The 26,723-nt window shown below is 45.8% G+C and overlaps 2 protein-coding genes across 5 annotated transcripts in view; one reads left to right on the plus strand and one right to left on the minus strand.

Moving 5' to 3' along the window:
* Positions 1-897: 897 nt before the first annotated feature.
* RIBC1 (RIB43A domain with coiled-coils 1) lies at positions 898-15,660 on the minus strand. Of its 2 annotated transcripts, XM_061614004.1 has the most exons (9): positions 15,523-15,660; positions 13,318-13,442; positions 11,597-11,678; positions 8,101-8,445; positions 6,010-6,128; positions 5,505-5,732; positions 4,588-4,754; positions 4,074-4,200; positions 898-988 (listed from the first exon to the last, which is right to left on the minus strand). In XM_061614004.1, the coding sequence occupies exons 2-8, from the start codon at positions 13,432-13,434 to the stop codon at positions 4,119-4,121; spliced, it is 1,140 nt and encodes a 379-aa protein (XP_061469988.1). In that variant the 5' UTR covers positions 13,435-13,442; positions 15,523-15,660; the 3' UTR covers positions 898-988; positions 4,074-4,118. The 2 variants fall into 2 exon arrangements, with proteins under 2 accessions (XP_061469988.1, XP_061469987.1); XM_061614003.1 differs by lacking the exon at positions 898-988 and having other exon boundaries at positions 3,728-4,200.
* Positions 15,661-15,752: 92 nt separating this feature from the next.
* Positions 15,753-26,723, plus strand: part of SMC1A (structural maintenance of chromosomes 1A) — a 28,721-nt gene continuing 17,750 nt past the window's right edge. The window contains exons 1-6 of one of the 3 annotated variants that reach the window (XM_061614002.1): positions 15,753-16,156; positions 19,698-19,736; positions 22,521-22,633; positions 23,529-23,732; positions 24,408-24,646; positions 25,813-26,071. In XM_061614002.1, the coding sequence (XP_061469986.1) occupies positions 16,048-16,156; positions 19,698-19,736; positions 22,521-22,633; positions 23,529-23,732; positions 24,408-24,646; positions 25,813-26,071 (963 nt within the window). In that variant the 5' untranslated portion in view covers positions 15,753-16,047. Of the gene's footprint in view, positions 16,157-19,697; positions 19,887-22,520; positions 22,634-23,528; positions 23,733-24,407; positions 24,647-25,812; positions 26,072-26,723 lie in introns of all 3 variants that reach the window. The other 2 variants (XM_061614000.1, XM_061614001.1) reach the window with 2 other exon arrangements.

Raw genomic sequence — 26,723 nt, forward strand, 5'->3', positions numbered from 1 at the left:
CAGGGAAATCCTAGGCCCTGACTATGACCCACTGCAAGTTTTCCCCTGCCTTTTCTCTCATTTTTGAGGACTAAAACTCAGGCAAAACACTTCTGCAACAAGAAAAGTCATATCAAGTTAGGTTGCTGTACATGAAAGCAGAGATCACAGTGAATGGGAGCAGAGTGCCTTTCTGGATTCTAGCTTTAGCCTTGTATTGCATAATGGCAAGCGTGCTCAAGTCTTCAAATGAATTGCTGTTTTTAGTTTGCAGGGGTTACACGAGAATGAAAGATTTATTATGCTTTTAATTTTGATGGATTTTACCTTATGTATTTTTATATACTCTTGTATGCATCTTGTAGTGATTTTATGTTAAGCAATTTGTGAATTCTAAAAATTAATCACAAATAGGCTAAAAACCTTGCGGTTTAAGAATGTACCTATAGCCCACAGATATTTCTACCAAACTTTAAAAAGCAGGGAAATTGGGCAGCTATAGTGAATGCACCAGGGGAGCAGGAGACCTGAACTCCTCTCTGAGATATTGGACTGCCCTACAAATTGGTCAAAATGCAAACACCATTTGGGTTGGTCTTTCACAGTCCAATCCACTTCCTGTGTACCTTGGAAGAATTTGGTAACGTGCCTCTGAGCATATGGTGAGTGGTGGCAACACCTGCCATCTCCAAAGATGGAGAATTATATTTTTGTATGTTTGTTGGTGTTCTTCTTACTTTGTTTCTTTCCTGTGTTTCTACAGAGAATCTAATGTAGAAAATTTTATTTCCCTCATTATTCATCCTAGAAATCTGTCAAATTTATTTTTATTAATTTCAAAGCCTCGTTATTGGTCAATGTCATATGATGGTGAAGACAGCCTTTGTGTTTCAAATTGAAGGTTATCGTCTATTTCTATTTTGAGTGCATTAACAGTGGAATCTGAAACTGCAGTTTGATGTAAAATCAGACTGATTCCAATATGTTGCTACTTCAGCAATGACTCCATCTGTTGGAAAAAAGAGGACACATGTTTTCAGCCTGCTCTGTTTAAACCACTTCATTTAAGGCAAGGTGGGCACAGTCAATTAAAAACACAGAGCACACCTAGAAGTTTACTAGAATATATTTCACCTCCCACTGTTTTATCTTGTGCAAACTGAGACACTCCTGATGTCCACTGGAGACTATTCTGCAGAATAGTCAGTGGCATTATTCCACGATTATTTTTGGAGTTTTTCTGTACTTTGCTGTACTTCACATATTCACAGAAATAGAAACAAAAGAAAATGATTTCCTATAGGAAACTTCACTAAAGTTGCAAAGTAAATCAGACATATTTAAAGTGGCCATCTGAACTATATCAACTGTCTTAATAGTGTTGCTTCCTCCCGGCTAAAACAAGATCAGCACAGCACATTTCTTTCTATTATTTGGGCTGATTGCAGACGTTGCACCGCTCAGCATATGCTCAGAGGCGCATGTTACACAGGAAGTGGATTGGACTGTGAAAGACCACCCCAAATTGTGTTTGCATTTTGACCAATCTGTAGGGCAGTACAATATCTCAGAGGAGGTCAGGTCTCCTGCTCCCCTGGTGCATTCACTATAGCTGCTCAATTTCCCTGCTTTTTAAAGTTTGATAGAATAGCTGTGGGCTATAGGTACATTCTTAAACCGCAAGGTTTTTAGCCTATTAGTGATTTATTTTTAGAATTCACAAATTGCTTAACATAAAATAACTACAAGATACATACAAGAGTATATAAAAATACATAAGGTAAAATCCATCAAAATTAAAAGCATAATAAATCTTTCATTCTCGTGTAACACCTGCAAACTAAAAACAGCAATTCATTTGTGTTCTTAAACCGCAAGGTTTTTTTTCCTATTAGTGAATTTCTCTGGTTTTTAATCTGGGAAGTAAGAGATGGGATCCTGTGCAAATGTAATCCGGGAAGTAAGAAATGGGATCCTGGATTGATCATTTGCATGCTTATTGAGTTCAGTGGGATTTACTCCCCCGCAATCATGCTTTGCATAGTTGAAACTGACCACAGGGGATGAGGAGGGGAAGAGGAGGAGGGGAGGAAGGACGGGGAGAAGGGAGGAGGGGGGGAGGAGAGTTTTGATCATTTGCACGTTTATTGAGTTCAGTGGGATTTACTCCCAAGCAATCATGCTTAGGATAAGTAAAACTGACGGGGGGAGGGGCAGTGGAGGAGATTGGGTGGGTGCGCACTGGGCAGAGGGGAAGCCCCTTTCCTTTCCAAAAGGAAAACATTGTGAACAGTATCATTGCTTTTCAGCGTTTCCCCCACCTTTTTACTCTGCAGTAGACACATGTAGCCTCCCACCCTAATGTAAACCAAAGCTGTCCCTGGCCATATCCACACCAGGCCTTTATTTCACTTTGGACAGTCATGGCTTCTCTCAAAGAATCCTGGGAATTGTAGTTAGTGAAGGGTGCTGAGAGTTGCTAGGAGATGCCTTGTTCCCCTCCCAGACCTTCAATCAGAGTGGCTGACTGTTAAACCATTCTGGCCACTGGAGCTCTGTCAGTGGAATAGGAGTCTCCTCTCAGCACCCTTCACAAACTACACGTCCCAGGATTCTTTGGGGGAAGCCATGACTGTCTCAAGTGAAATAAAGGTCTGGTGTGAGTGTGGCCCCCTGGTTAGGCAAGCCCATCAGCTTGAGTCTGGCTTTTAGAATACAGTACTGACAATTGGTTCTTACTGAACATGCCCAACACTATCATACAGTTCAGTGCAAAATTTCTTAAATTAATTAAAAATCAGCCAGGCAATTTTTTAACTTTTAAACTGTAGAAGATGAAGGTCAGAGTATGAGGCAAGGTCAGTAATAGGATTACAGGTACTCTGTGAACATGGCTGATTCTTAATGAATTTCAGCAGATTATGAGCACAGTAGGGCCCCGGCTTATATGGCGGGTTAGGGACCAGGCCCCTGCCGTAAAGCGGAACATCGATCAACTGTAGTGCAGGGAGCTCCCCCCTCAACAGCTGATCGATGTTCTGCTTTTCTGCGTTGCCTCCCTCCCCAGCCTGTTCACCCTTTCACTTGTCCCCCCTGACCTCTCTCCCTCGCACCTGCCTGTTCGCTGCCTGGATTGTCCCCCCTTGACCTCTTAGCCTCGCGCCTCCCTATTCGCCGCCTGGATTGTCCCCCCCCCCGACCTCTTAGCCTTGCGCCTGCCTGTTTGCTGCCTGGATTTCCTCCCCCCGCTGCATGAACGAAGCGCCGTAAAGCGGGGCCCTACTGTACTGTGTACTGTACTGTGACAGAAAAAAGTCCAAAAGGGGGCTGGGTTTCTCCCCCCCCCTTTTTAGACTTTGAACTCTCTATTCTCTCTGACTGTTTTGTGTATCACCATGAAAATTGAGAGGGTTGTTAACCAAGCATTTCTGAGTTCAAGACTATACGTTTGTAAGGTTTTGTTTTGAAATGAGCTTATGGGAAGCACCAGAATGGCATGGGGGGTTTGTCAATTTAACAATGTGGAATGTGAAAAATCCACACTGGCTATAGTATACAGCCACTCTTGTGGCTGTATAATAAATAAGTACTTAGCCTAGACTACCTCCGTGTTGAGAGCAGGCAGCTGAGCCTGCAGGTAGCTCGGCTGGCTTTGATCTTGTAGTCCTTGGCTGTTGTGGATGATAAACTACTGTGAGCTGAACCACCCTGCAGGCCCCAGACTAGCACCTGATCCTCCCGGGAAAGGGCTTATAGAGATGATTTCCACATTGTGTGTTAAAGCACCCTATTCTGATAAGCATGTGCAAAAGAAACCATCCCAGTCACTCCTAATTTCCTTCGCTAAGGTCACATAGTAAGACATTTGTACACAATAGCTTGCAACGTGGTTGGGCAATCTGCTACGCCAATGCAGATATCCACCCACTCAAAGGTCCCATGTGGAGTGGTTTCAGAGTCTACTCCACATGAGATGTAAACTGGCCCTAATAGAACTTGTTTGTAGTCCCTGGTTATCAGCAATTGCTTAGTAGTTATATCTCTACCTTATTGCCACCAGATGGCTCCATTTGTCTATACAAAAAATACTTTACTGATTTATTCCTGCCAGCTTTGGAACTGGGTTAGTCATCCATCAGTCAGCGGCTGCTAGTATTAAACTGCAGATGGTACTGGGCCGTGGGTGCATTGGTGTAGACCTCTTTCTCTAGATATCGTAAGCTGTAAAACAAAGAATGCAATTGTGGTCAGTGTAGAAGTTAGGTGTGTTGCTTCATTAGTGCCAAGGATCAGCCCTGGTATTTGTTCTCAATGGCAGGGCTTTACCCTGAAATATAGGAAGAAAAAATGAAAATGGCCCCAAGCGTCTGTATAATGCCTTTCCCTCATCACGGGGCAACAATAAACAGCAGCAGGGACTAGCAGGAAGGACACTGAGCCAAGAAGGTTTTGTTTTTAGACAAACGTGAGCCACAGCATCTCTTTTTCTAGTAGATGTTATCACCTGTTCATACTGCTGCCCTTTAGGGCACCTAAGCCCCTCTAATTTGAGGAGGCTGCCTGACTTGTCTCATAGGTGAAGGGATCTTTCATCCCTGGGCTACTTACTTTGACTTCTGTGCATCCGCCAGCTCCTGGTTATAAGCATCCAGGCTCTTTCTCAGCTGCAAGCGGAAATTCTGTTCCTGCTCCTCCATCTCCATGGTGGCACGGGCAGCCAAATCCCGTTGCCGGTCCCATTCGGCATCCCGTTGCCGCTCCTCTTCACGCAGCCTCTATGGGGAGGAAGAGAGACAAAAGACCTTGAGAGAGAGAACTGTATAATCCCTGGTTCAAATCTCCACTCCTGCCAGGAACTCACGTCATGGCCTTAAACAAGCCAGTACCCCACCCCCTCAACATTTAATATGGAATTGGTACTGCCCTCCCATACAGGGCTGTTGTAAGGGACTGCGGAAATAACAGACATAAAGCACTTTATGAACACTTGAACTGTGCTTAAGAAAAGGGCAGCATCTTGGTCACGTTTCAGCTTTCTCGCCACCATTTCCAACTGGAATGGCAAATTACCTTTGGAAAACTCAGAATGAGGGCAAGTTAATAAGCCTCTGCAGGCGGAGCCAGTGTCTTCATATGGGGGAGAGAAACCTCATCCTCTACCTGCCTAAGACTTACAGTAAGGAAAAGGGTTGTCCTTGGATCAATCTGCCTCTTCTGCCCTATTGCATATTTGACCATGCTTGAACTCACAAAGCAGGCTATGCCACATAGTTCAAAATGTCGCCTAAACAGCCCAGCAATGGGCTGGACAGACAACTGATGGTCAGCTAGCATACACATGCCTGTACCTTACCTATTATGCAAAGACATACCTACTCACCTGTATTGCACACGTTCCCACAGTTTTCTGGACATCTTCTTAGTACAGTGGTCGTTATTACTTGTGTAACTCCCAAGTTCTTCTTGGCCTGAGTGTCTTATGCGCAGCCCTCCAGTCCGCACCCACAATGCTCTGTGCCACTTACCTTGTTCTCCTTACGCTGCTCCTCCTGCATTTTCCGCACAGCCTCCACTTCTGCAGCAGTCATCCCCTTCCAGCGGTCAGTGATTATGCGGTGTGGCCCCACAAGGCTTTGGGCTATGTCAGGATTTTCGGTCAGGATGTCACCAGTCAGGTGGTTGTAGATCTCTGCATGGTTATCATCCTGTTCACGCTGCTGGGCTAGATGCTGCTGCTCAGCAACCCCTGCGGCCTCATTTCAGGCAGGAGAAGAGAGATGAGACCTGATGGGCCCTCGTTCTCCTTATAATTAGTTGTTGGGGTGCTGCACTAGCATTTGCATGTTTGTGCTCGTTCCTCTTCAGGCTCTAGCTCTTTTGCACTACAACTCCCACAAGCCCCACCCAACATGCCCAATCGTCAGAGAAGATGGGAGTTGGACTCCAAAACATCTGGAGGACATGATGTTGGAGAAGGCTGATCTAGACAGCTCTCTGGGTCAAGTTATAGCTAACACACAGTGTTGGTACCTGGGCTCGATTAAAGTCAGCTATTGCCATGGCTTTGGCCTTGCGACATTCCTCCTCCAAACGTGCTAACTCTAGGGCTCGTAGGTCCAACTCTATCCTCTTTTTGTCTTCCAGGATATCTACAAGGAAAGTGGCAGACCAGCAAATCAAACTGACAAGTTGTCAAGATCCAGACAAAGAGAGGGACAATCCTACCATAAGGCAAAGTGAGGCAGTGGATTTGGGGTGCCATAAGAGTAGCAGAGTGGGAGAGTGCCAGATCTGTGCTGTTGTGCAGCTCCTATCCATTTCAATAGGGCTTGTAGGGATGGTAATAATCCAAGTGATGGCTTCCTTCCATAATTCTAACAGTGGGATTCACTCTAACGTGGAAGCCTGCCGGTCCAGCAGAAACACTGTCAGCGGTTTCATCAGCACCTATTCTTGCCTGAAGAAACCTGTGCTTTAACTTAACGGTGTACCACTGAGCTGGCAGCAGAACACGAGAAGGCAAGGCCATTAAAAAACCGGTGATCAGTCTGGGGAACCAACGACTAGCCCTAGAGCAGCATTCAGCAACAGTGTCTCCTAATAGTTGGTCCATGTTCACTCTTGGACAGCTCCGGAACACACCGTGGCAGGAAGAGAACACCATAGGGTTGGCTACTGTGCATCTACAGATAGCCGACCCCAGCAGGGTGCAGTTCAATGAGAGCTGCAGGTGCACTATGGAAGCAGAACTAACAAAATCTGCAGGGTTCCCCATTCCCAGTATTCTGCTTTTGAATGGAGTGACTGCATTTACTGACTTAGTGCAACATAAGATAGCCAGGGAAGACTGTATAGCTTTGGCTATCTCTATGTACGGACCTGGCATGTCTTTATATGGGCTGGCTGGGTATACACTGGGGTGGAATCTTAAGGATCTACCTCCAACGGACTGGTTCACTTGGATAAATCTATGGATAAATCACTTGGATAAACACATTCCCCTTTTCATTCCATGGAATCAACGGTCCAGGTTGGAAAAAAAGCCAGGGAAGTTGTAGGTGTTCCAGAGATGGCTCTACTATGAGGTAAAGTGAGGCAGTCAACCTGGGAAGCAGGTTTTGGGTGCCATTAAAGAAGGGGTGAGGAGCCTGTGGTTGTCCAGATGTTGCTGGACTCAACCCCCACCATCCCTGGCTATTGGCCATGCTGGCTGGGGCTGATGGGAGTTGGAGTCCAACGACATCTAAAGGGCCAAAGGTTCCCCCTCCCTGCTTTATAGGCAACAGAGAGAGAGACAAATCTGTCGAAGGGCAAGTATAATTCACTGGATAGTTCTGCTATGCAAGCCATACTGCAAGCTCCCATTCATTTCAATGAGGGTTGTCCAGATAGGTATATTGAGGTTTATTGCACAGCAGCAGTTAGGCTATGTTGTACCACCCGCTAGGCTTGCTGGAAATGCAAGAGGATTCCTTCATCAGCAACTTGTTCTCAGTAATTCAAAACAAAAAGCAGCCATCCAGTTGTGCCCAGGAACCCAAATACAGCTTGCAGGTCTATATTGTTACCCAGAATTGAGGCCACGTTTGTAGCAGGGAACGTGGTGTGCAGAAAGGTCTGCCACACACCTGGGAATCGTGGACACTCCAGGGAGGCATGCTGAAAAGTTAGGAAAACACTACCAGGTATGTACATGCACATGGGTGGGATCAAGGTTGTACCGGAGAATGTCCTAGTATATTACACCCTAGATCAGCCTTTCCCAACCAGTGTGCCTCCAGATGTTGTTGGACCACAACTCCCATCAGCCTCAGCCAGCATTGCCAATGGCTGAGGCTGATGGGAGTTGTGGTCCAACTACATCTGGAGGCACACCGGTTGGGAAAGGCTGCCCTAGATTAGATTAGGTATGTGGCCATTTGGTTTTCCCCACCTGAGGCACCCAAGTGTTTTGAGCAAAGCCAACGCTGGAACTAACTGGATGTTCTTCTTTATATGCCGTTGGCAACAGTGGCAGTTGCACAGCATTCTCTCACACAACACCAGCAAGCACTCCTGTGTCTATGCAACTTATCTCAAGGGCAATGCCGCTTCACACACCACACCCCAAACCGAACATACCGGCATATTTGCGGTCAGCAAGGTGCTTTTCCCGTTCACTTCTCTGCTCCTCCAGGGCACGTTTGTTCTGCTCCTTGTGCAGTTTTTGCCGAGCAAGCGCGTTCAGGTCCTCACCAGTAAAACGCTGCATGCTAGAAGGGCCACAGCGGGGGTCATCATCACTCACCCGGGCTGGGTGCCCCTTCCGTACTGCCTCTGGGTCATGGATGTCCCACTCACGGCTCATGGAGGGCTGCTGTTCCCACTCACGGAAATCCACCACAGCCTGGTTAAGCTGCCTTTTCCGTTGCCGCTCTTCTTCCTCCAGCATCTGCGCAATCTTGTCACACTGCGCCCGATCTGCATCTGTATAAGACCAGCACAGGATGCAGCCAGGCATTGCGCTGTGTGCTCTGTTCAGTCACACATACACACCTTGCTGAAACACGACGAGTGCTCCCTTAGGAAAGGGGCGGATATTCCACAGTAGATTGATGAATATACCAAAATTCTGCCCCAAGGGAACCTAAATTCTGTCATTTATAGGCGCAGCACCAGAAGCTTTTGAGTTTTATTCATTATTCCTGTATATGTTTATGTATATGGATATTGTTTATGTATTTTGCTTTGTAAATTAATTTGATACTTTTTATTGTGCCTTGTGTATTCTATTGTAAACTGCTTTGAGATCTTTTAGATAGTAAGTGGAAATAATAATACAGTACAACAACAACAACAACATGTAAGCATTATATACATTAAGCAAATTTTGGTTATTTCTACCCCTGGTCACTTTTACACTAACCTTTTGGCATGCAATTGCATCACTTTTATGAAGATCCAGATGACGTTCACTACCAAATTAGTGCATTCCAGGATTTTCTGCATTTCCCCCCAGATCTGAATTTTTGGGGTGGGGTGGGAAAATGGCCAATGTGAACAGGCAGAGTGCTGTTGATCCTTCTCAGGGCTAATGTCCCTCTTATTAGAAGCTTCCTTCTTACAGCTTCCACCACTAATCACTTCAGATTCAGTGTGGCCAGGCAGGGTGACACTGATTAACTTTTATTTGTAACCCTGTTGCCTATGGGATGAGAGACTTTTATTATGGGTATCCTCCCATTATTTTTCCACTTTCTCCTTTAGCAGTGGAGGTTATACAGGCTTAAACTATTTTTCTCACTTGCTCTGGAGGCAGGGCTATGCAAATCAAATGATGCTTAGTCCCCTTCAGTGGGAGAAGACAACCACAGTTCCACTCCTGCTTGCTCCTAAGCAACAGGTGTTTTTAATCTGTAAAAAACTGTTCTCCTGCTGATTATTTTGATGTTTTAGCCAGTTTTCAGTTTCTTTATAATTGTCTTTATTGTATATTTATGTGAGCTGCTTGGGGGGGGGCTTTCTAGGAGTGAAAAGCGGCATACAAATACTAAGATAAATAAATAAAAGCAAAGACCCACCACAGGTGGGAACAGTTTCTTTCCTTTTCCACTTTGTGCCCTGTTCAACGATTATGTTAAAGGAGTGAAGCCATTCAATTCTGCATAAAATAGTGTGTAAGTACTATAGATTGGACAGAGCCAGAAATCATATGGTGGGTTGCATTCTGGCTCTGCTGATCTTCATTATGTTCCTACATCTTGGGGCATGTGAGGAAATCCCCTCAAGTTTTGCCCACCCAAAACATCCTGTTCTGATATTAGCCAAGGCTAATATAATACAAGAGGTTTGGAGCATCAGAACCCTGTCCCTCCAAAACAGCACCACTTCACAATAAAAAAACCCAAAAAACCAATAAAAGGAATCCAGTTATTAAAGCCCCGCAGGGAACAGGAACTGAGTACTTACAAGGATATTTGTTAGTAATGCTGCTGATGTGCTGAACAGGAAGCAATAAAACTGGCAACAAATACAAGGAGAAAGCTGCTAATTAATGGTGCAGGGAACCTCTCCTGAATGGGACTTGCTTCTGCATAAACATAGATGGATCTTTGCTATGGAGCCCTGCTACATAATATAGCACTATATGTATTTACCGCCCTGGGCTCCTTCTGGGGGGAAGGGTGGGATATACATTTAATAAATAAAGAAATAAGTGCTCTGTGGAACCACTGTGAATTTTGCTTCTAGCTTTATTATAGAAAAACAATGCTTCAGCAGTGCTAAAGGACCCTAATGTAAAAGCAACCTGACAAAGGTTTGCTACTTTTTGCTTCTGAAATTTCACTAAAGCATTGACCGTACACTTCCAACTATATCTCTACAAGCACAAGAGCTAGAAAGTTGAGTGTTTTTTAGGAAATTTGATTTTATGATCAATGCCTCCAGTGCCGTGGCTTTTCTGCACTCCTGCAGAATTGCAGCACAGATGCAGCCTTGCCTTGAGAGTGTCAGGACAGCAGGCTGAAAGGGACTGTCAGCATCATTTCATTCAGCTTTTCATACCCATCCACCCAGCCCACAGATAAGCTCAGGCTATCCATACTGTAGATGAAACCAAACTGAGGGGACAAAGGTATACAATATCAGTAGTGCTCAAGTCTAGAAAAAGTTCAGTAAGATAAACATTAACGTAAAGGTGTTCTCGCACTTTCTGACTCTTAGGGTGACGTCTTGTGACGTTTACTAGGCAGACAATATATATGGGGTGGGTTTTGCCAGTTCCTTCCCCGGCCTTTCTTTACCCCCCAGCATATGCCGGGTACTCATTTTACTGACCACGGATGGATGGAAGTCTGAGTGGACCTCGACCCCTTTTACCGGAGATTCGACTTCCTCCTTCCGTTGGAATCGAACTCCGGCCATGAGCAGAGCTTCAGCTGCGCTACCGCCGCTTACCACTCTGCGCCAGGGAGGGTCTTTAAGATAGACATTAAGGATTCAAATAAGGTGCATGTTGCATTCAATGTTATAAGGTAGTGAATTTCAAATGTCCTTCCTTCAAGGAACCATTTTCATACTGACTGCTCACCAAGGAATCTCTGTGCTTCTGCTAAGGGATCCTGTGCTTTGTAAAGGATTTGGGGTCACATTTAAGTGAGCATTTAGCCATGAAGCTCACTGGGTGACCTCTCAGCCTCATGAAAACCCTATTCAGAGGGTCGCCATGAGTCGGAATCGACTTGAAGGCAGTACATCTCAATTAGAGTGTGGTACTGGACAAGCCTGTTGGAACTGGCTATTTCATTAAGCAAAGAAAGACTGATCATGGTGGACAGTCTAGCAGCATCTTCCTTTTAGAGAGACTTACAGCACAATCCCATGAATGCCTACTCAGGAGTAAGCATGTGAAGAATTGCGGCCTTAGAGACTGCCCACTCACTGCCCCTTACAGAGCTCCTACTGAGGTTGATGAATTTCATTCTGTCAGGGCTCATGCACTTTCTTGGACTTGAAAATAATTGTGGATATTGATTTGCATAAAAGAAATGCAATAGGCTAATAGATCAGCCAGGTCCAACACCCTGGGACAATTTAGATAAAAGACCTCATAGGGAAATGGAGTTGAAATGCTTACCAAAAGCTTCATCCCGTCGCTTCTCTGCATTCTCTCTGAGTTTTCGCTCTTCCACCTGGCTCTTCAAACCTTCCACGTCCACCTTAAAGTAGAATGGAGAACATCTATGACTGTGCAAGTTAGTAGCTGTACTCAGTGTGGCTGTTTCGGAAGCAAGTTCTTCAGCAAACAGAATACAGGATTCCTGTATGCTGCCCTCCCAACCAGAGACAACAAAGAACCCTGGGGCACCTGAAAGACTAATGGCATGAGCTCTCCTATTTAATAACTTCAGGTAGTTCAGAATGCAGCTGTCAGGCTGTTGACCAAACCTGTTAATTTGGAGCATGGGATGCCAATCTTTCTATACCAGCTTTACTGGCTTCTGGTTCATGACTGGAATCACATCTAAGTGCTATTATATTTAAAGCCCAAAAAGGCTTAGGACAAAGAACCTTAAAAGGACTGCCTCTTGTCAAATGAGTCTGCCTGCTCTCGCAGCTCATCTGGCAGGACCTGCTGTATGCCCTGCCACTAGCTGATGCAATATGACACCCTCCAGATGTTTGGATTATAGTAAATCTCCTATCAGCCTTAGCTGGCACAGTGCTGGCTGGGGCTGATGGGAGTTGTAGTCCAAACATCTGGAGGGCACCAGGTTGATGAAGGTTGCAATAAGGCCCGGTTCTGCTCAAGTTCTTGCAGCTTTTGGTTTGTTATTTTTTATCTGCTATTCTGCTTTTTCTGATGTAAGCCCACTTAAATGCCCCCTGTCTACTTTGCTACCAAAATTCCTAGGTATCTCTGATGGATCTGCTGTTTTTCAGGCTTCAGGTTTAAGCTTTTGGCATCCAGAAGTATAATATAGGCCCATTCAGCATCTAGAACATGAAATATGAGTGCTCCTGAGGAATACTCATGTGCAATCTACCCTAGAACCAGAGAGATGAATACTGCTGCCCTCTTTAAATGGTGCCTATAGTACCGGATTTGGAAGTAAGATCCTCCGTGGCGCAGAGTGGTAAGTGGCGGTAACACAGCTGAAGCTCTGCTCACGGCCAGAGTTCGATTCCAACGGAAGGAGGAAGTCGAATCTCTGGTAAAAGGGGTCGAGGTCTCCCATCCATCCGTGGTCGGTAAAATGAGTACCCGAAATATGCTGGGGGGTAAAGAAAGGCCGGGGAAGGAACTGGCAATCCCACCCCATATAAACAGTCTGCCTAGTAAACGTCACAAGACGTCACCCTAAGGGTCGGAAACGACTCGCACTACAAGTGCGGGGACACCTTTACTTTTATAGTGCTGGAATTTCAGAAGATTAACAGTCCTGCCTTTCACTAATAATACTCCAATTCTCTGAAATCTTAGACTTTGTGCTAAGAGACATTATTTATTTAATTCTATTTATCAATCATTACTTATGAATCATTGGTTAATCCCTAGCCCAGGGGTAGCCAACATGGTGCCCTCCAGATGTTTTGGACTACAACTCCCATCATCCCCAGCAAGCATGGCTAATGGTCATAGGGGCATGTTGGCTGTCCCTAGTCTAGCCCACATCCCCAACAAATGGCTTCTCACTACATCTCACTGAACAAGCTGAGCTGTTCATGTTAAGGTGCCTGTGTATAGGGATTACTTCTTAGAGGTATCCTCAGGGATATTTAAGGACTCATTTCCAGAGTTTCTAATCAAGGCAACCCTCCTCCCAACATATGGCTCTACAGCTCTGCAAATCTCACCCCCATTGTGCGGTAGCGAGCATTAAAGATGCGGCTCTGTCTTTGTTTCTCCCGGTTCCTGCGGGCTTCAGTGGCAGCTGCCTCTTTTATATCTGGCTGAATGTCCACTTTATACATCTCTGCACCTGTAACCAAGGGATGCGTTTGTGTGTGGGAGGGAGACAGATTCAGGTTTCTAAAGCAGGACCACTTCCATCCCATTGTGAACTACCCTTATCCCATTCCCTTCCAAGTGGTGCGAATAGATGCCTAGAATTATCTGTCTATTTTAGATTACCTTGCAGATGGGTGAGCATGGAAGAAGCTTTACCCCACATCAGATCTGCCTAGTCCAGGGGCAGAGAACTATTTGGGCACAGTGGGCCAGAACCTTTTTTGTCCCCACCCCACAAGCCAACTTTGACAGGTGGCTGAGACAACCCAGCTGATAAAAATCCCTTGTGCAATAATTTCCAAGTGCCTGACAGCCAGCTGGTTGTCAGATGCTTGGGAACCACAACCCAAAGTGCTTTGCAAGTCCTGTGCTCAGCCCTTCTCAGTCATCAAGTATATGGCTAGCAAAGCTGCTTGCTGCAGGAACTGACCGCGCAATCAAGTTCCCCACAAATCCAGCTGCATCTCTACCTGCCCACGTCTCTACCTAGGCAAGATGTCAGGTGTGGGGCAGGTGGGCGTGGTTTGGGAAGATGGCCTTGCAGGTCAAATGTGGCCCAAGGGTCTGAGGATCCCTATCCCTCACCTAGTCATTGCTTCTTCTAGTTCTGTGTCCCAAGACTGACTTCATCTTTATCGCAGTCCCCAAAAAAGGAAAATTCTGAAGACAGTTTAATGTTCGTTGGAGGAAAAAAAGAACACGGAAAAAGGGAATGGGGAGGAAATTGGCCCGCTCAGGACCATGACAGTTTATAGAATTTTGGAGAGGAGGGATTTCATGTGGGGAAGTATATTTATTTATTCATTTATTATTTGATTTATATCCTGCCCTTCCTTCCAGCAGGAGCCCAGGGCGGCAAACAGAAGTGCTAAAAACACATTAAACATCATAAAAACAGACCTTAAAATACATGAAAACAAAACAATGTTAAAAACATTTTTTTTAAAAAAAGCTTTAAGAACATCTTTTAAGATAGGGTTAAAAACATTAAAAAGCATGCAGTATTAATAAGCAATTCTAACACAGATGCAGACTATCTGTTGTTAGGTCACATGTTAGGAAGGAATAGTTCAGTGGAAGAGCACATGCTCTGCATCAAGAAGATCCCAGATTCAATTTCCAGTTTCTCCTAGTAGGTCTCAGAGGGATTCTTATCTGAATCTCTGGAGGGTCACTGTGGTCAGTCAGTGTAGACAATACTGGGCTAGATAGAGCAACGGTCTGACTCACTACAAAGCAGCCTCCTATACTGTTACAAATTCCCCTCCATGCACTATAAAGAGAAATGGGGGGAAGAGAAGGACCATAAGGACCTGCCTATCCTAAGTCAAAAAACATTGGTCCTAGATGAAACTAGATGTTCAGTATTATGTACACTGGCTAACAGCAGTTCCCCAGGGTTTCAGACAGAAGCCTTTCTCAGCCCTACCTGGAGGTGCTAGAGAACTGAACCTGGGACTTTTTGTGTACAAATCATGTGCTCTACCACTGAACCAAAGCCCTTCCCCAATCCTTTCTGTTCCAGACTCTTCCCAGCTTTATAGCACTTGAGCACTATATAACACCACAGGGAGGGAAAAAAGTATCCCTTCCCCCCCTCCTGAAACTCTTCCTTCCAACCCCAAGTAGCACTGCATGGAGTTTGGCTGGAATCGTCAACCGGGACACTTCTGTTAGGGGCCTGTGACTGCACTGTACTATTTGTCACAATTCTCCACCTGTAATAATGATGACAATGGCGATGAGCTGTCACCCTGGACTGTTACGAAAGAATACAATACAGACGGTGATGGGCTTTTATCCTAAGCACGGTTCCTTGGAAATACATGTCCTAAGCACACTCACTTGGGCACAATAGGACTTCCGAGAAAACATACATAGGATCTCAAGCTCTGAGGCTGCAGCAGTCTCAGGCACATCTATTTGGAAGTAAGTTCCACTGAAAACTATTACTTTCACGTAAGCACGGCTAGATTGAAATTACAACACACGTTGCAAATTAAACGTGCGAGGTAACTGGGAGGCCTTCATTTATGACCCTAAACGCTCACCTTTTCCCTCTGCGTGTCTGTGGTTTGCTCTGCCTGCCTTCTGGTTGCTATGCCAACGAGCCAACCAGTTTTTCAAACTCTTGCAAGAGGCGCATTGATTCTACGCAAACGTCCATTTATGCAAATTTAGAAACGGGAAGCCTATCAACAGAAAGAAAAACTGAAGAGGAGGCAAGAGCGCCGTTAGTAGAAGGCCAACCCCTAATCTAGAGAGAGGTGGAGGAGGAGGACCTACGCATGCAAAACTTTTTCGGCAGCGGCACCCTATCAGCAGTCGATATTTCGAAGGAGGCGTGGCGGCTACACTGACCTTACTAGGGAACAGTGAAGCCTTTGAGAGTGTGGGATCGTGGTTGTGAGCTCTCGTGAGATTTCCAGGCTCACGTCCTTGTCGTCGAAAGCGGGCAGGAGTGGTCGGCTACGGGGGCCCCGAGGTTTTGACCGAGGGCCCCTGTTGTCCTGTGTCTCCTACCGGGCCCTGTACTTCCAATCCCGTTTCTGTTCCCCTCCCTCGTAACCCCCGAAATGGGGTTCCTGAAACTGATCGAGATCGAGAATTTCAAATCTTACAAGGGGCGGCAAATCATCGGGCCTTTCCGGCGCTTCACGGCCATCATCGGGCCCAATGGATCCGGTACGCGGGGCGGCGGCGGGGGGGGGAGATGAAATTTCTGCTATGGGGGGAGGAGGAGGGAGAGGAGGAGGAGGAGTGTGGGGAGAGAACCAAACACTAGATCTCAATATTTCTCACTCGGTTTTCTCGACGGGATTCACTAAGAGGAAGGTCCCGCTGAAGTGTGCGGTGCATCCCTGCATGAGTCGCTGTTCTGGGACTCCCTTGCTTATGATCAGCGAGTGTTGCTTGACGTGGAACGGGGGGGGTACTTTTTCTGCCTGCTCATTTGTATCAACTATGGATAGCTGCCATCGTTCAGTACCTTCCTGATACAGAGATGGGCAGTGGAGAGTTACCTGCCCTCAAAGATGAGGCTGCCTGCTGCATCCTTCCAGTTGGGAGGCCTGCTCAACATGATGGCTAACGCAGAGGCAAGAGGGGGGAAGGACTTTCTGTGAGGGCAAGTAAGTCATAGACCTAATTCTCATTGAGGAGATGCTAGGCTACAACGCTCTTCCCTGACTGCCGACTTTTGGCGTGCAGGGATTTATTATTATTGTTGTTGTTATTTAATAATAAAATAATAATAATAATAATTTAATTTATGGGTCGCCTATCTGACCAATTGGCCACTCTAGGCAACGAACATTTAAAATAGAATAAAATTACAATATAAAATACAGAGCAGTCATCAGTGCAGTAAACAATACATAGCAGCAGATAATCAATTTAACAATCATATAGGGTAACCCGCCCCAGAGATCTCAAAGGCCTGTCTGAAGAGCCAGGTCTTCAGGGCCCGGTGGAATATGTTCGGAGAAGGGGCGTGTCGAAGATCAAACGGGAGAGAGTTCCAGAGAGTGGGGGCCACCACTGAGAATGCCCTCTCTCTGGTCCCCACCAACCTAGCCAGTTTAGCTGGTGGGATTGAGAGAAGGCCCTGTGTGGCTGATCTTGTTGGGCGGCATAATTGGTGATGCTGGAGGCGCTCCTTCAGGTAAACTGGGCCGACACCATATAGGGATTTAAAGGTTAATACCAACACCTTGAATTGGGCTCGGAAAACAACTGGAAGCCAGTGAAGATCACATAACACTGGGGTGATATGGTCACGGCGGCGACTATTCATAAGTAGTCGAGCCGCCGCGTTCTGTATGAGTTGTAGTTTCCGAACCATTTTCAAGGGTAACCCCACGTAGAGCGCATTACAGTAGTCTAATCTGGAGCTGACCAGGGCATGTACTACCAGTGGGAGCTGATGAGTAGGAAGGTAGGGTTGCAGCCTTTGTATGAGATGTAGTATGAGATGTATTTAAGGGAGAGTTTTTTCGTTTGAATTGCAGACATACAGTTAATACTAAAACCCAGGTACAGGTTTACTTGCTTCATTGAGAACTAGGTGTCTGACCTATTCTTAGAAATATGCACCCCTTTCATAGAATAGTATAGTTGGAAGGGGCCCATAAGGCCATAGAGTCCAACCCCCTACTCAGTGCAGGAATCTAACTTAAAGCATACCCAACAGGTGGCTGTCCAGTTGCCTCTTGAATGCCTCCAGTATTGGAGAACCCACCATCTCCCTAGGGAATTGGTTTCATTGTTGCACTGCTCTAACAGTTAGGAAGTTTTTCCTGATGTCCAGTTGAAATCAGGCTTCCTGTAACTTGAGCCTATCATTCTGTGTCTGGCATACAGAGATGATCGAGAAGAAATATCTGTTTCTGTGTGAGTCAATATTCTAGGTGTACCTCTTAATGTGAAGGTAGACTTATGCAGAGATGCAACAGACCGCCTCCTCTTTGAGGACAGGCATTCCTGGTTGCACTTATTCAACTGAGAACAACTGAATTATCCCAGTTATGACTGATGCAGAGATGCAGGCAGCGTTGCTGTCCCACCCCTACCTGCAAGTTTGCTGATTTAAAAGGACTCAGATTGGAGTAAGGCATTATGCAAAGATGTGTCAAGCAGCTTCCTCTTAGGTCAATAATTCCTGCACCAGGAATTATTGACATGATGTGGCCAAAGAGGCAAGCGTACAGCATATGTCGAGGCTGCATGGAAGGGGCAAGGCTGGAACTGTTACTCTTTTAAAGATGCATTAGGCCACTTCACTGAGAGCAGCTAACTTTGATTCTTCTGCATCCTGGAATAAATGGGTGCATCAGGTCAGAGCCTGCAAAATCTAGTAGCCTCCCATCTTCTGGCACAAGTGGCCAGCCTATTGTATGGGAGTTCTGGGACACTTCTGGACAGCCTGTGGCTTGTCTTGGCATTCAGACAATGCAAGACACACATCTATGAGGCATTGGCAAGGTGGACATGGGATAAATGTGGGGAAATCCGAATGCATTTAGTTAGACTATTTCAGCTGTAGGACTTGGGTTGAGGCATGTTGGGGGGCAATTTGTTTTGGTCTTGGATGAGAAGTCTTATGGTGGCTCTAATACCTGAATGCATGGCAGGTGCTGCGTTTTATTTATGAGATTTGTTAGATGCTCATCTGGCAGAGGTTAATCTGCCACTCTGGGCAACTTACAACCAAACACAAGTACATTCCATATGAACATAATCAGAATCCTAAAACTTAGAAATCAAAAAGTGAAAGCTTAAACATTCAACCCCCCCAAGATCTGCAATCTGCCAGCCTAAATTTGAATCTAACCCCCCAAGATCTGCAATCTGCCAGCCTAATCCCCTTCCCACGCCTAGGTAAAGAGCCAGGTCTTCAAGGTCCGCCAAAAGCATAACAGGGAGGGGGCCTGACAGAGGTCAGTTGGCAACAAATTCCAAAGCATAGGAGCCGCAATAGAAAAGGCTCTAGACCTTGTCCTCACCAACCTCGCCTCTTTTACTGGAGGTATGAGCCATTCAAGGATGATCTTCTAAGCCGGCGCCCCTGGAGCGATTGAAGGTGACTCTTTAATTAAATAGAGTTTCTGCTCGTCGTGCAATTGCTGAGAAGACACAGCCTTGCCCAGTTGTTTTTAAAATAATGGTGAAGGTAGAGGAAGACTGTGATAAGATTTTTGCCTTGTCGGAGGGTTGGTATTGATGAGAAACAACTTAGTGATGGAAGTTTGAGGGTTAAATTGCTGGAGGGGGCACTCCAATGTGGCAAGAGGTATTTGGGCTGAAAGGCTTCAATTAACTTCTGTGGGAGAGAAGGGAAAGATGCTCCATTATGTCTGCACTTGATTCAAGAAAGGAACACTTGGTTGTGGTAAGGAGAGTGGGAAATAGGTGGGTTGAGGATATTTTAAGTGCTACCTGTCAGGTAAGGGGAAACTGTGCTTCATTTTTTAGAGGAAGAAGCCAGGGCTTAGGTCTTGGAGAAAGCTCTGTGTTGTGCCGCCCCAGATTGAAGGAGGCATTCAGTGTGAGAAATACATTTTCACATGCTCAGAGGCAATCTTCATATGTTACAGGGTTGTGACACATGTTAACATGGGTGTAGGGCCAAGGCACAGGAACTGAAAGCTCAGATGACACCTGGAGGAAAAGTCATACAGCGCTTTGCTAAAATGCATTTTGTTTTTTCTTGCTGTCCTCCATCCAGGCAAATCAAACCTCATGGATGCCATCAGCTTTGTGCTTGGTGAGAAGACCAGCAATTTGAGAGTAAAGACCTTGCGAGATCTGATCCATGGGGCCCCGGTAGGGAAGCCAGCTGCCAACCGGGCATTTGTCAGCATGGTTTACTCTGAAGATGGTGCTGAAGATCGCACATTTGCAAGGGTCATTGTAGGTGAGCTTGCAGGGCAGAGTGGAGCAATTTGGGGGAATATTCTTCTGTAGGATTGGGGTCTCTGGTATGCCATGTTGCCAGGAGTTGGCAGCTGAAACTCAGACGTCTGGACTGCATTGAACGGGGTTAGGTAAGGGGGGATGATGCCTTTGCCATAGGAAAATGGATGGAATATTGCAACACAAGTTTGCTCTGAAGTGAGCCCCATTGTGTTCAGTGGGGCTTATTCCCTTGGAAGTGTGTATAATAGTGTAGCCTTAGGCTGCAATCCTTTACAGACTTACTTGAAAGTAAGCCCTGTTTGAACTCAGTGGGACTTATTTCTGAATAGACATGTGCAGAGCTGTGGAGTCGGTACGCCAGACCTTCGACTCCGACTCTGACTCCTCTGTTTTTCTACCGTCTGACTCCGACTCCTTCAAAAATGGCAAATGTATATTAACTAGTAATAACACATTTACTGTAGTAAAATGGGAGCACAAGGCATTTCATCACCACCACGTGAATCCACGAGCCCAATCCCTGGGGCTGATGGGAGTTGGAGCTTAAAAAAGTAACTTTTCCAAGATCCGGATTCACGTGGTGGTGATGAAATGCCTTGTGCTCCCATTTTACTACAGTTTGTTTGTTTGTTTGTTTGTTTGTTTGTTTATTGCATTTGTATACCGCCCCATAGCCAAAGGTCTCTGGGCAGTTTACAACAATTAAAAACATTAAAAACAAATATACAAATTTTAAAACACATTTTTTAAAAAGCAATTTAAAAACACGTGCTAAAATGCCTGGGAGAAGAGGAAAATCTTGACCTGGTGCCGAAAAGAAAACAGTGATGGTGCCAGGCGCACCTCGTCAGCGAGATCATTCCATAATTTGGAGGCCACCACTGAGAAGGCCCTCTCCCTTGTTGCCAGTCTCTGAGCTTCCCTCGCAGTAGACACCTGGAGGAGGGCATTGGATGTTCAGCATAGTGTACAGGTGGGTTCGTATCAGGAGAGGCGTTCCATCAGGTATTGTGGTGCCAAGCCGTGTAAGGCTTTATAGGTTAAAACCAGCACCTTGAATCGAGCTCGGAAACATACAGGCAGCCAATGCAAGCAGGCCAGAATCGATTGTATATGTTCGAACCATCTGTTCCCTGTTACCAATCTGGCCGCTGCATTTTGCACAAGCTGCAGTTTCTGAACCGTCTTCAAAGGCAGCCCCATGTAGAGTGCATTGCAGTAATCTAACTTGGAGGTTACTAGAGCATGGACAACTGAAGCCAGGTTATCCCTGTCCAGATAGGGGCGTAGCTGGGCCACCAGCTGAAGTTGGTAGAAGGCACTCCGTGCCACCGAGGCTAGTTGAGTCTCAAGTGATAGAGATGGTTCTAGGAGAACCCCCAAGCTACGAACCTGCTCCTTCAGGGAGAGTGCAACCCCATCCAGGACAGGTTGGACATCCACCATCCAGTCAGAAGAACCACCTACTAGCAGCATCTCAGTTTTGTCTGGATTGAGCCTCAGTTTATTAGCCCTCATCCAGTCCATTCTCGCAGCCAGGCACCGGTTCAGCACATTGACAGCCTCACCTGAAGAAGATGAAAAGGAGAAATAGAGCTGCGTGTCATCAGCATAGTGATGGCAACACACTCCACAGCTCCGGATGACCGCACCCAACGGTTTCATGTAGATGTTGAACAGCATGGGGGACAGAACTGACCCCTGTGGAACCCATACTGGAGAGTCCAGGGTGCCGAGCACCACCTTCTGGACCCAACCCGCCAGAGGAGGGCTTCCGGTTCCGGTCCCGGTAAGACGCTTTCTTTATCAGCCCTAATCTCAGCTCCCCTAATTTATAACCTGCATCCCTTCAATTCTTACCTGCCTTCTGGCAATAGAGACGGCAGGATGTCTAAAGACTTGGCAACTGTTGATGGTGGCGGTTCTTGCGTGACACAGCATACGTTACTTTGGAGTTAAGTTGAGCAAGAAACTTCTCAGATGCATTAGATCAGGTTAAGAGTCTTTATTAAGACATTAGGGCCGACAGGCTTAAGAGTAAAAACATGTAGAGTTTCTTCAGTCACCCCCCCCTTCTGGTACATCTCTCTCCAAAGGTAAACACAGAAGACAACCTCTCAGTTCAGAGGCATGATACAGAAGAACATAACTTACAGACTCTGTTAGAACTTTCCCAGTTGCTATCTCACGTAAATTTGTTATTACTAGTTAATATACATTGCCATTTATGAAGGAGTCAGAACATTTCTACCGACTCTGACTCCACCCAGAATTGCTCCCGACTCCACGACTCCAACTCCACAGCCCTGGATATGTGTAGGATTGCACTTCAGTGACCAAAGCTGAAGCCCCATCTGGCCCTTAATATTATAGCAATTCCTACCTCCTGTATTATTTTCCTCAGAATGCCACTGAAATGTTTTTGCCTTGGTTTTCTGCAGCAGTAGTATTATGTTCAGAAATGACCAAGACTCCTAAATCTATTGGTGCCATCCTGTTTTTTGTGTCCCTTGTTTTCTGTCCCTACCATCACTTTCAGGACTGGGGAGGGGGTTGAAGTCCTCCAGGAGCTGGCCAGGTCTTGGGTTTCTAGTTTTGTCTGGATAAGGTAAATGAGATGTTTGTCTTCTAGGAAGCTCATCGGAGTACAAAATAAACAACAAAGTGGTACAGCTGAGCGAATACAGCGAGGAGCTGGAGAAACTGGGCATTCTGATAAAAGCTAGGAACTTTCTAGTCTTCCAGGTAAGCTTTTGTCATATTTATAGCCTCTCCAAGCATGCATGCATTGAAATTCATTGGTATTTCCCTGCCCTGAATCCACATTGACAGCCCAAGCACGCAGGCCTTCCCACTTGTATTTCCTGGCGTTCTTCCCACTTGTATTTCCTGGCAACTGGTATATCCAAAGGCCTTTTGCCTCCCACAGTGAAGGTAGTACACAGCCATCAAGGCTGGTAGTTGTGAACTCTGGGATATAGTATGGACTCTGCTTGAATTCTGGGATGGGTTCCTGTAATCCGGCAAGGAGGAAGGAATACCTGTGTGAGATTCAGGCTTAGTGGATCCTGCAGTGGCCAACCTTTATTTTAACATATAATCATTTGAACAAGCCTTGTTATCTAACATGCTCCTGTGGGGAAGAGCCTTAGCTCAGCAGCAGAGCAGGACTTGCTTGGCATGCTGAGGTTCCCAAGTTCAGTCCCCACCATCTTCAGGTATGACTGGGAAAGACTCCTCTCTGAAACCCTGGAGAAGCATAGACAGGAATGAGCTATGTGGATCAGTGGTTTGACCTTCTTCAAAGCATCTTTCTCTGTTCCTATGAGTCTGAAGTGGGAGATAATAGTGCCATTCTAGTGAGCCCTAAAGTACAAATGCAAACTCCTCTGCCTTGGAGTTGGTTTTGCCTCTAGCATACTGATCTGGGGAGCTGGCAACAAGGCGGTGTGGAAATGGCAGATCAAAATTCAGACCGGCCGCATTTAGGTGTGCCACAAACTTCTGCTGCTTGTGCCATTGGTGGCATCTCTCCCTCTGCATTGTCACACATTATTCAGTCCATGCCAGAAGTATGGAGACAATTGGAGGAGGTGGAGCTCTTGGCCTGTTCTGATGTTGTCTGTTTTCCCTGTCCCAGGGTGCGGTGGAATCTATTGCCATGAAGAACCCCAAGGAGCGCACAGCTCTGTTTGAGGAGATCAGTCGCTCAGGGGAGCTGGCTCAGGAGTATGACAAACGCAAGAAGGAGATGGTCAAGGCAGAGGAAGACACCCAGTTCAATTACCATCGCAAGAAGAACATTGCAGCAGAGCGTAAGGAGGCCAAACAGGAGAAAGAAGAGGTAAAAACTGAAAGTGGCTGTTGGGCCGTGGTTCTTTTATAGTCCACAGTGGTGTTGCTCTATCCCTTGGCGCTTCTGTGATGGAAACCATATTTTCTTTGCATTTGGAGTGGGCAACTATCCTGTTTTAAATTGCCCTGCTCCACACCCATCTTCTTCCTGGTTTCATCTCCTCAACCGCAGACACTGCCCCTATTTTCTGCTGAATATCTTCCAAATTCAGTTCCAGAGCAAAACTCACCCTTTCCCTTCCTCGGTCACATGGCTTCACACACCACCTTGGTCAACCTGGGCCAGTCCCGGGAGTAAATCCCATTGAGTCCAGTGAGATGTGCTCTTAGGTAAGCATAGATAGAACTGCGACCTAATAATGCAATCCTGACCTCGCTACTTAGAAGTCAGTCCTATTGAATTCAGTTTACTTCCAGGTAAGTAGAGCTAGGATTGTAGCAGAAAGTGTGTGGTGATGGTGGGGTGTTGTTGTGGCTTATTTATTTATATCCTGCCCTTCCTTCCAGTAGGAGCCCAGGGCGGCTGGGCATTGTTGCTAATTACAATGCTAATAATGCATTTATTTTGAGTCTCTCTTTTTAGTGCTTGGGATTGAGGTTCTTTAGGTTTGGACCGTGATGCCATAGTTTATGAGGCTCTATGTTCACCTTTCTTGGCGGCCAGGCGGATCGGTACCAGCGCCTGAAGGATGAGGTTGTGCGAGCCCAAGTCCAGTTGCAGCTCTTCAAGCTGTACCACAATGAAGCTGAAATTGAAAAACTGAACAAGGAGCTGGCCTCTAAGAACAAAGAGATTGATAAGGACAAGAAGCGCATGGACAAAGTGGAGGATGAGCTCAAGGATAAGAAGAAGGAGCTGGGCAAAGTGATGAGGGAGCAGCAGCAAATTGAGAAGGAGATCAAGTAAGGCTGATGGTGTTTGGAATGCAGGGGCAGGGTCAACATCCACAATTCTGGGATGTTCTTTAAAAATCAAAACCTGGAGTGTCCTGCATATACAAGATCTGTGTGTAACAACGAACCCTAAAAATGTGCCAGCTAACCGATCAATATTTGTTTACGTTAACCATAAAGTGTTGCATATGGGGACCCTGAAGCCAAGACCAGCCCTGAATTCCTTTATACTATCCACAACAGATTTAAATGCGTACAGACCGGGTATCCTGAAGGATAAATAACTCAAGAAAGTGAGCCATGCTACAGAGTGCGGGCCAGATTACAAATGGGTGTGCATATTGGAAGTCATGATGGAGAGGTGTCTGACTCAAATCCATATTGACTCAAATCCATATGATTGACTAAGGGTGCAATCCCATGGTCTTTGGGAAGGCATCTCAGGGACCATAAGATATATCTGAGGGAGATCTGAAGTTGGATTTCCCTTCCCTGCTGGTGCTGAAAACTCTGTTACTGTGTCCCAAATGGCATCAGAACTCAGAATAAGGGTACATTTGGGATAGAATGTGGAAGGTTTCAGAGGGTGCACATTCCTCCTCCTGCTGTATTACCCACTGGTCTTAAATCAGGAGTGGAAAGCCTGTGGCCCTCCAGATGTTGGTGGATTACAACTCCCATCATTCCCAGCCAGTGTGGTCAATTGCCAGACATCATGGGAATTATTGTCCAGCAACATCTACAGGGCCACAACTTCCCCATCCCTGCCTTAAAGCATGTTGGTTGTTGTTTTTCAAGCTAATCATCAAAGGTCTGGGTTGCTTTTAAAACAGCATTTGGGGGCTTCCTTTGATGCTTATGAGGATGAGGATAGCATTAATGGTGATCAAGTTTTTCTAACTGGGATGAGGAACCTGTTTTATCATTATTCGTCTACAACAGGGATGAGGAACCTGTTGCCCTCCAGAAGTTACTGTACTACAACTTTCATCATTCCTTACTATCTGCCACGCTGGCTGGGGCTGATGGGAGTTAGCATCCAACAACATCTGGAGGGCCAGCGGTTCCCCACCTCTGTTTTATAGTATATTAATCTAGAGTGGTAGTATGTCTTCCATTCTTGTGGAACTTGGACACAGAATATATATTTTTAAACAAACATGGTGTTTTGGCAGAGAGAAAGATTCTGAGTTGAACCAGAAACGCCCCCAGTACATCAAGGCCAAGGAAAATACTTCTCACAAGATCAAAAAACTGGAAGCTGCCAAGAAGTCCCTCCAAAATGCCCAGAAACAGTACAAGAAGCGCAAGGGTGATATGGATGAGCTGGAGAAGGAGATGCTGTCTGTGGAAAAGGCTCGGCAGGAGTTTGAGGAGCGCATGGAAGAGGAGAGCCAGAGCCAAGGCCGGGACCTCACATTGGAGGAGAACCAGGTGCGGTCAAGGGAATGACTAAGATGGATACTTCGGTACTGTTGGAGGCATCGTGCTTCATCTGACTCAGGGTGATAGGAAATTAAGAGAAAAGGAGCGGCCTTATACTGAAGCCCCCCCTTTCTACATTAAAAAAAATTATATCTATAATTTGAATTCCACCTTTTATAGCAAAATATGCTTAGGGTGACACTGAAGAGTCTGAAATACAGTATAGCAAAATAACTCAAGAAGTTACAGCAGTAAAATGAGAGTGACTTAAAAGCAGCCGTCAGTTTTAAAAAGCACTAAGCAAAATAAATAAATAAACAAAAGTGTCCACTGAACTAAAGTAGCCTCCAGAGTTCCCCTAAAAGAAGCCAGTGGATGGGCCAGGCATACTTCTCTTGGAAGGCCATCATCACCAAAAAGGTTCTGTCTTTGACATCTACCCACCACATAACCTTTTGGTAGGGGGGTATAGAGAAAGGTCTGGGATGTAAAGCAAAGTTCTCATACAAATTTGTATGGGGAGAGGCGGTTCCAGTTAAGGTGTCAGAGAGTGATTTTGCGTTTTTTAAGCCTGCAAACTGTGTGCTCATCTCAGTATGGATGTCCCCTTCTCAAATAATATACTGAGGAGATAAGTTGTTTCGTGCAGTGCAGAAGTCTG

The sequence above is a fragment of the Rhineura floridana genome, chromosome 3 (genome assembly GCF_030035675.1).
Source record: "Rhineura floridana isolate rRhiFlo1 chromosome 3, rRhiFlo1.hap2, whole genome shotgun sequence".
NCBI lineage: Eukaryota > Metazoa > Chordata > Lepidosauria > Squamata > Rhineuridae > Rhineura > Rhineura floridana.

Coding starts and splice junctions, on each gene's coding strand:
- RIBC1 (XM_061614004.1), bottom strand. CDS start 13,434: ATGTATAAAGTGGACATTCAGCCAGATATAAAAGAGGCAGCTGCCACT. Junction 6,129..8,100: donor TGCTGACCGCAAATATGCCG/GTATGTTCGGTT, acceptor CTTTCCTTGTAG/ATATCCTGGAAGACAAAAAG. Junction 4,755..5,504: donor AGCAGCGTAAGGAGAACAAG/GTAAGTGGCACA, acceptor TCCTCCCCATAG/AGGCTGCGTGAAGAGGAGCG.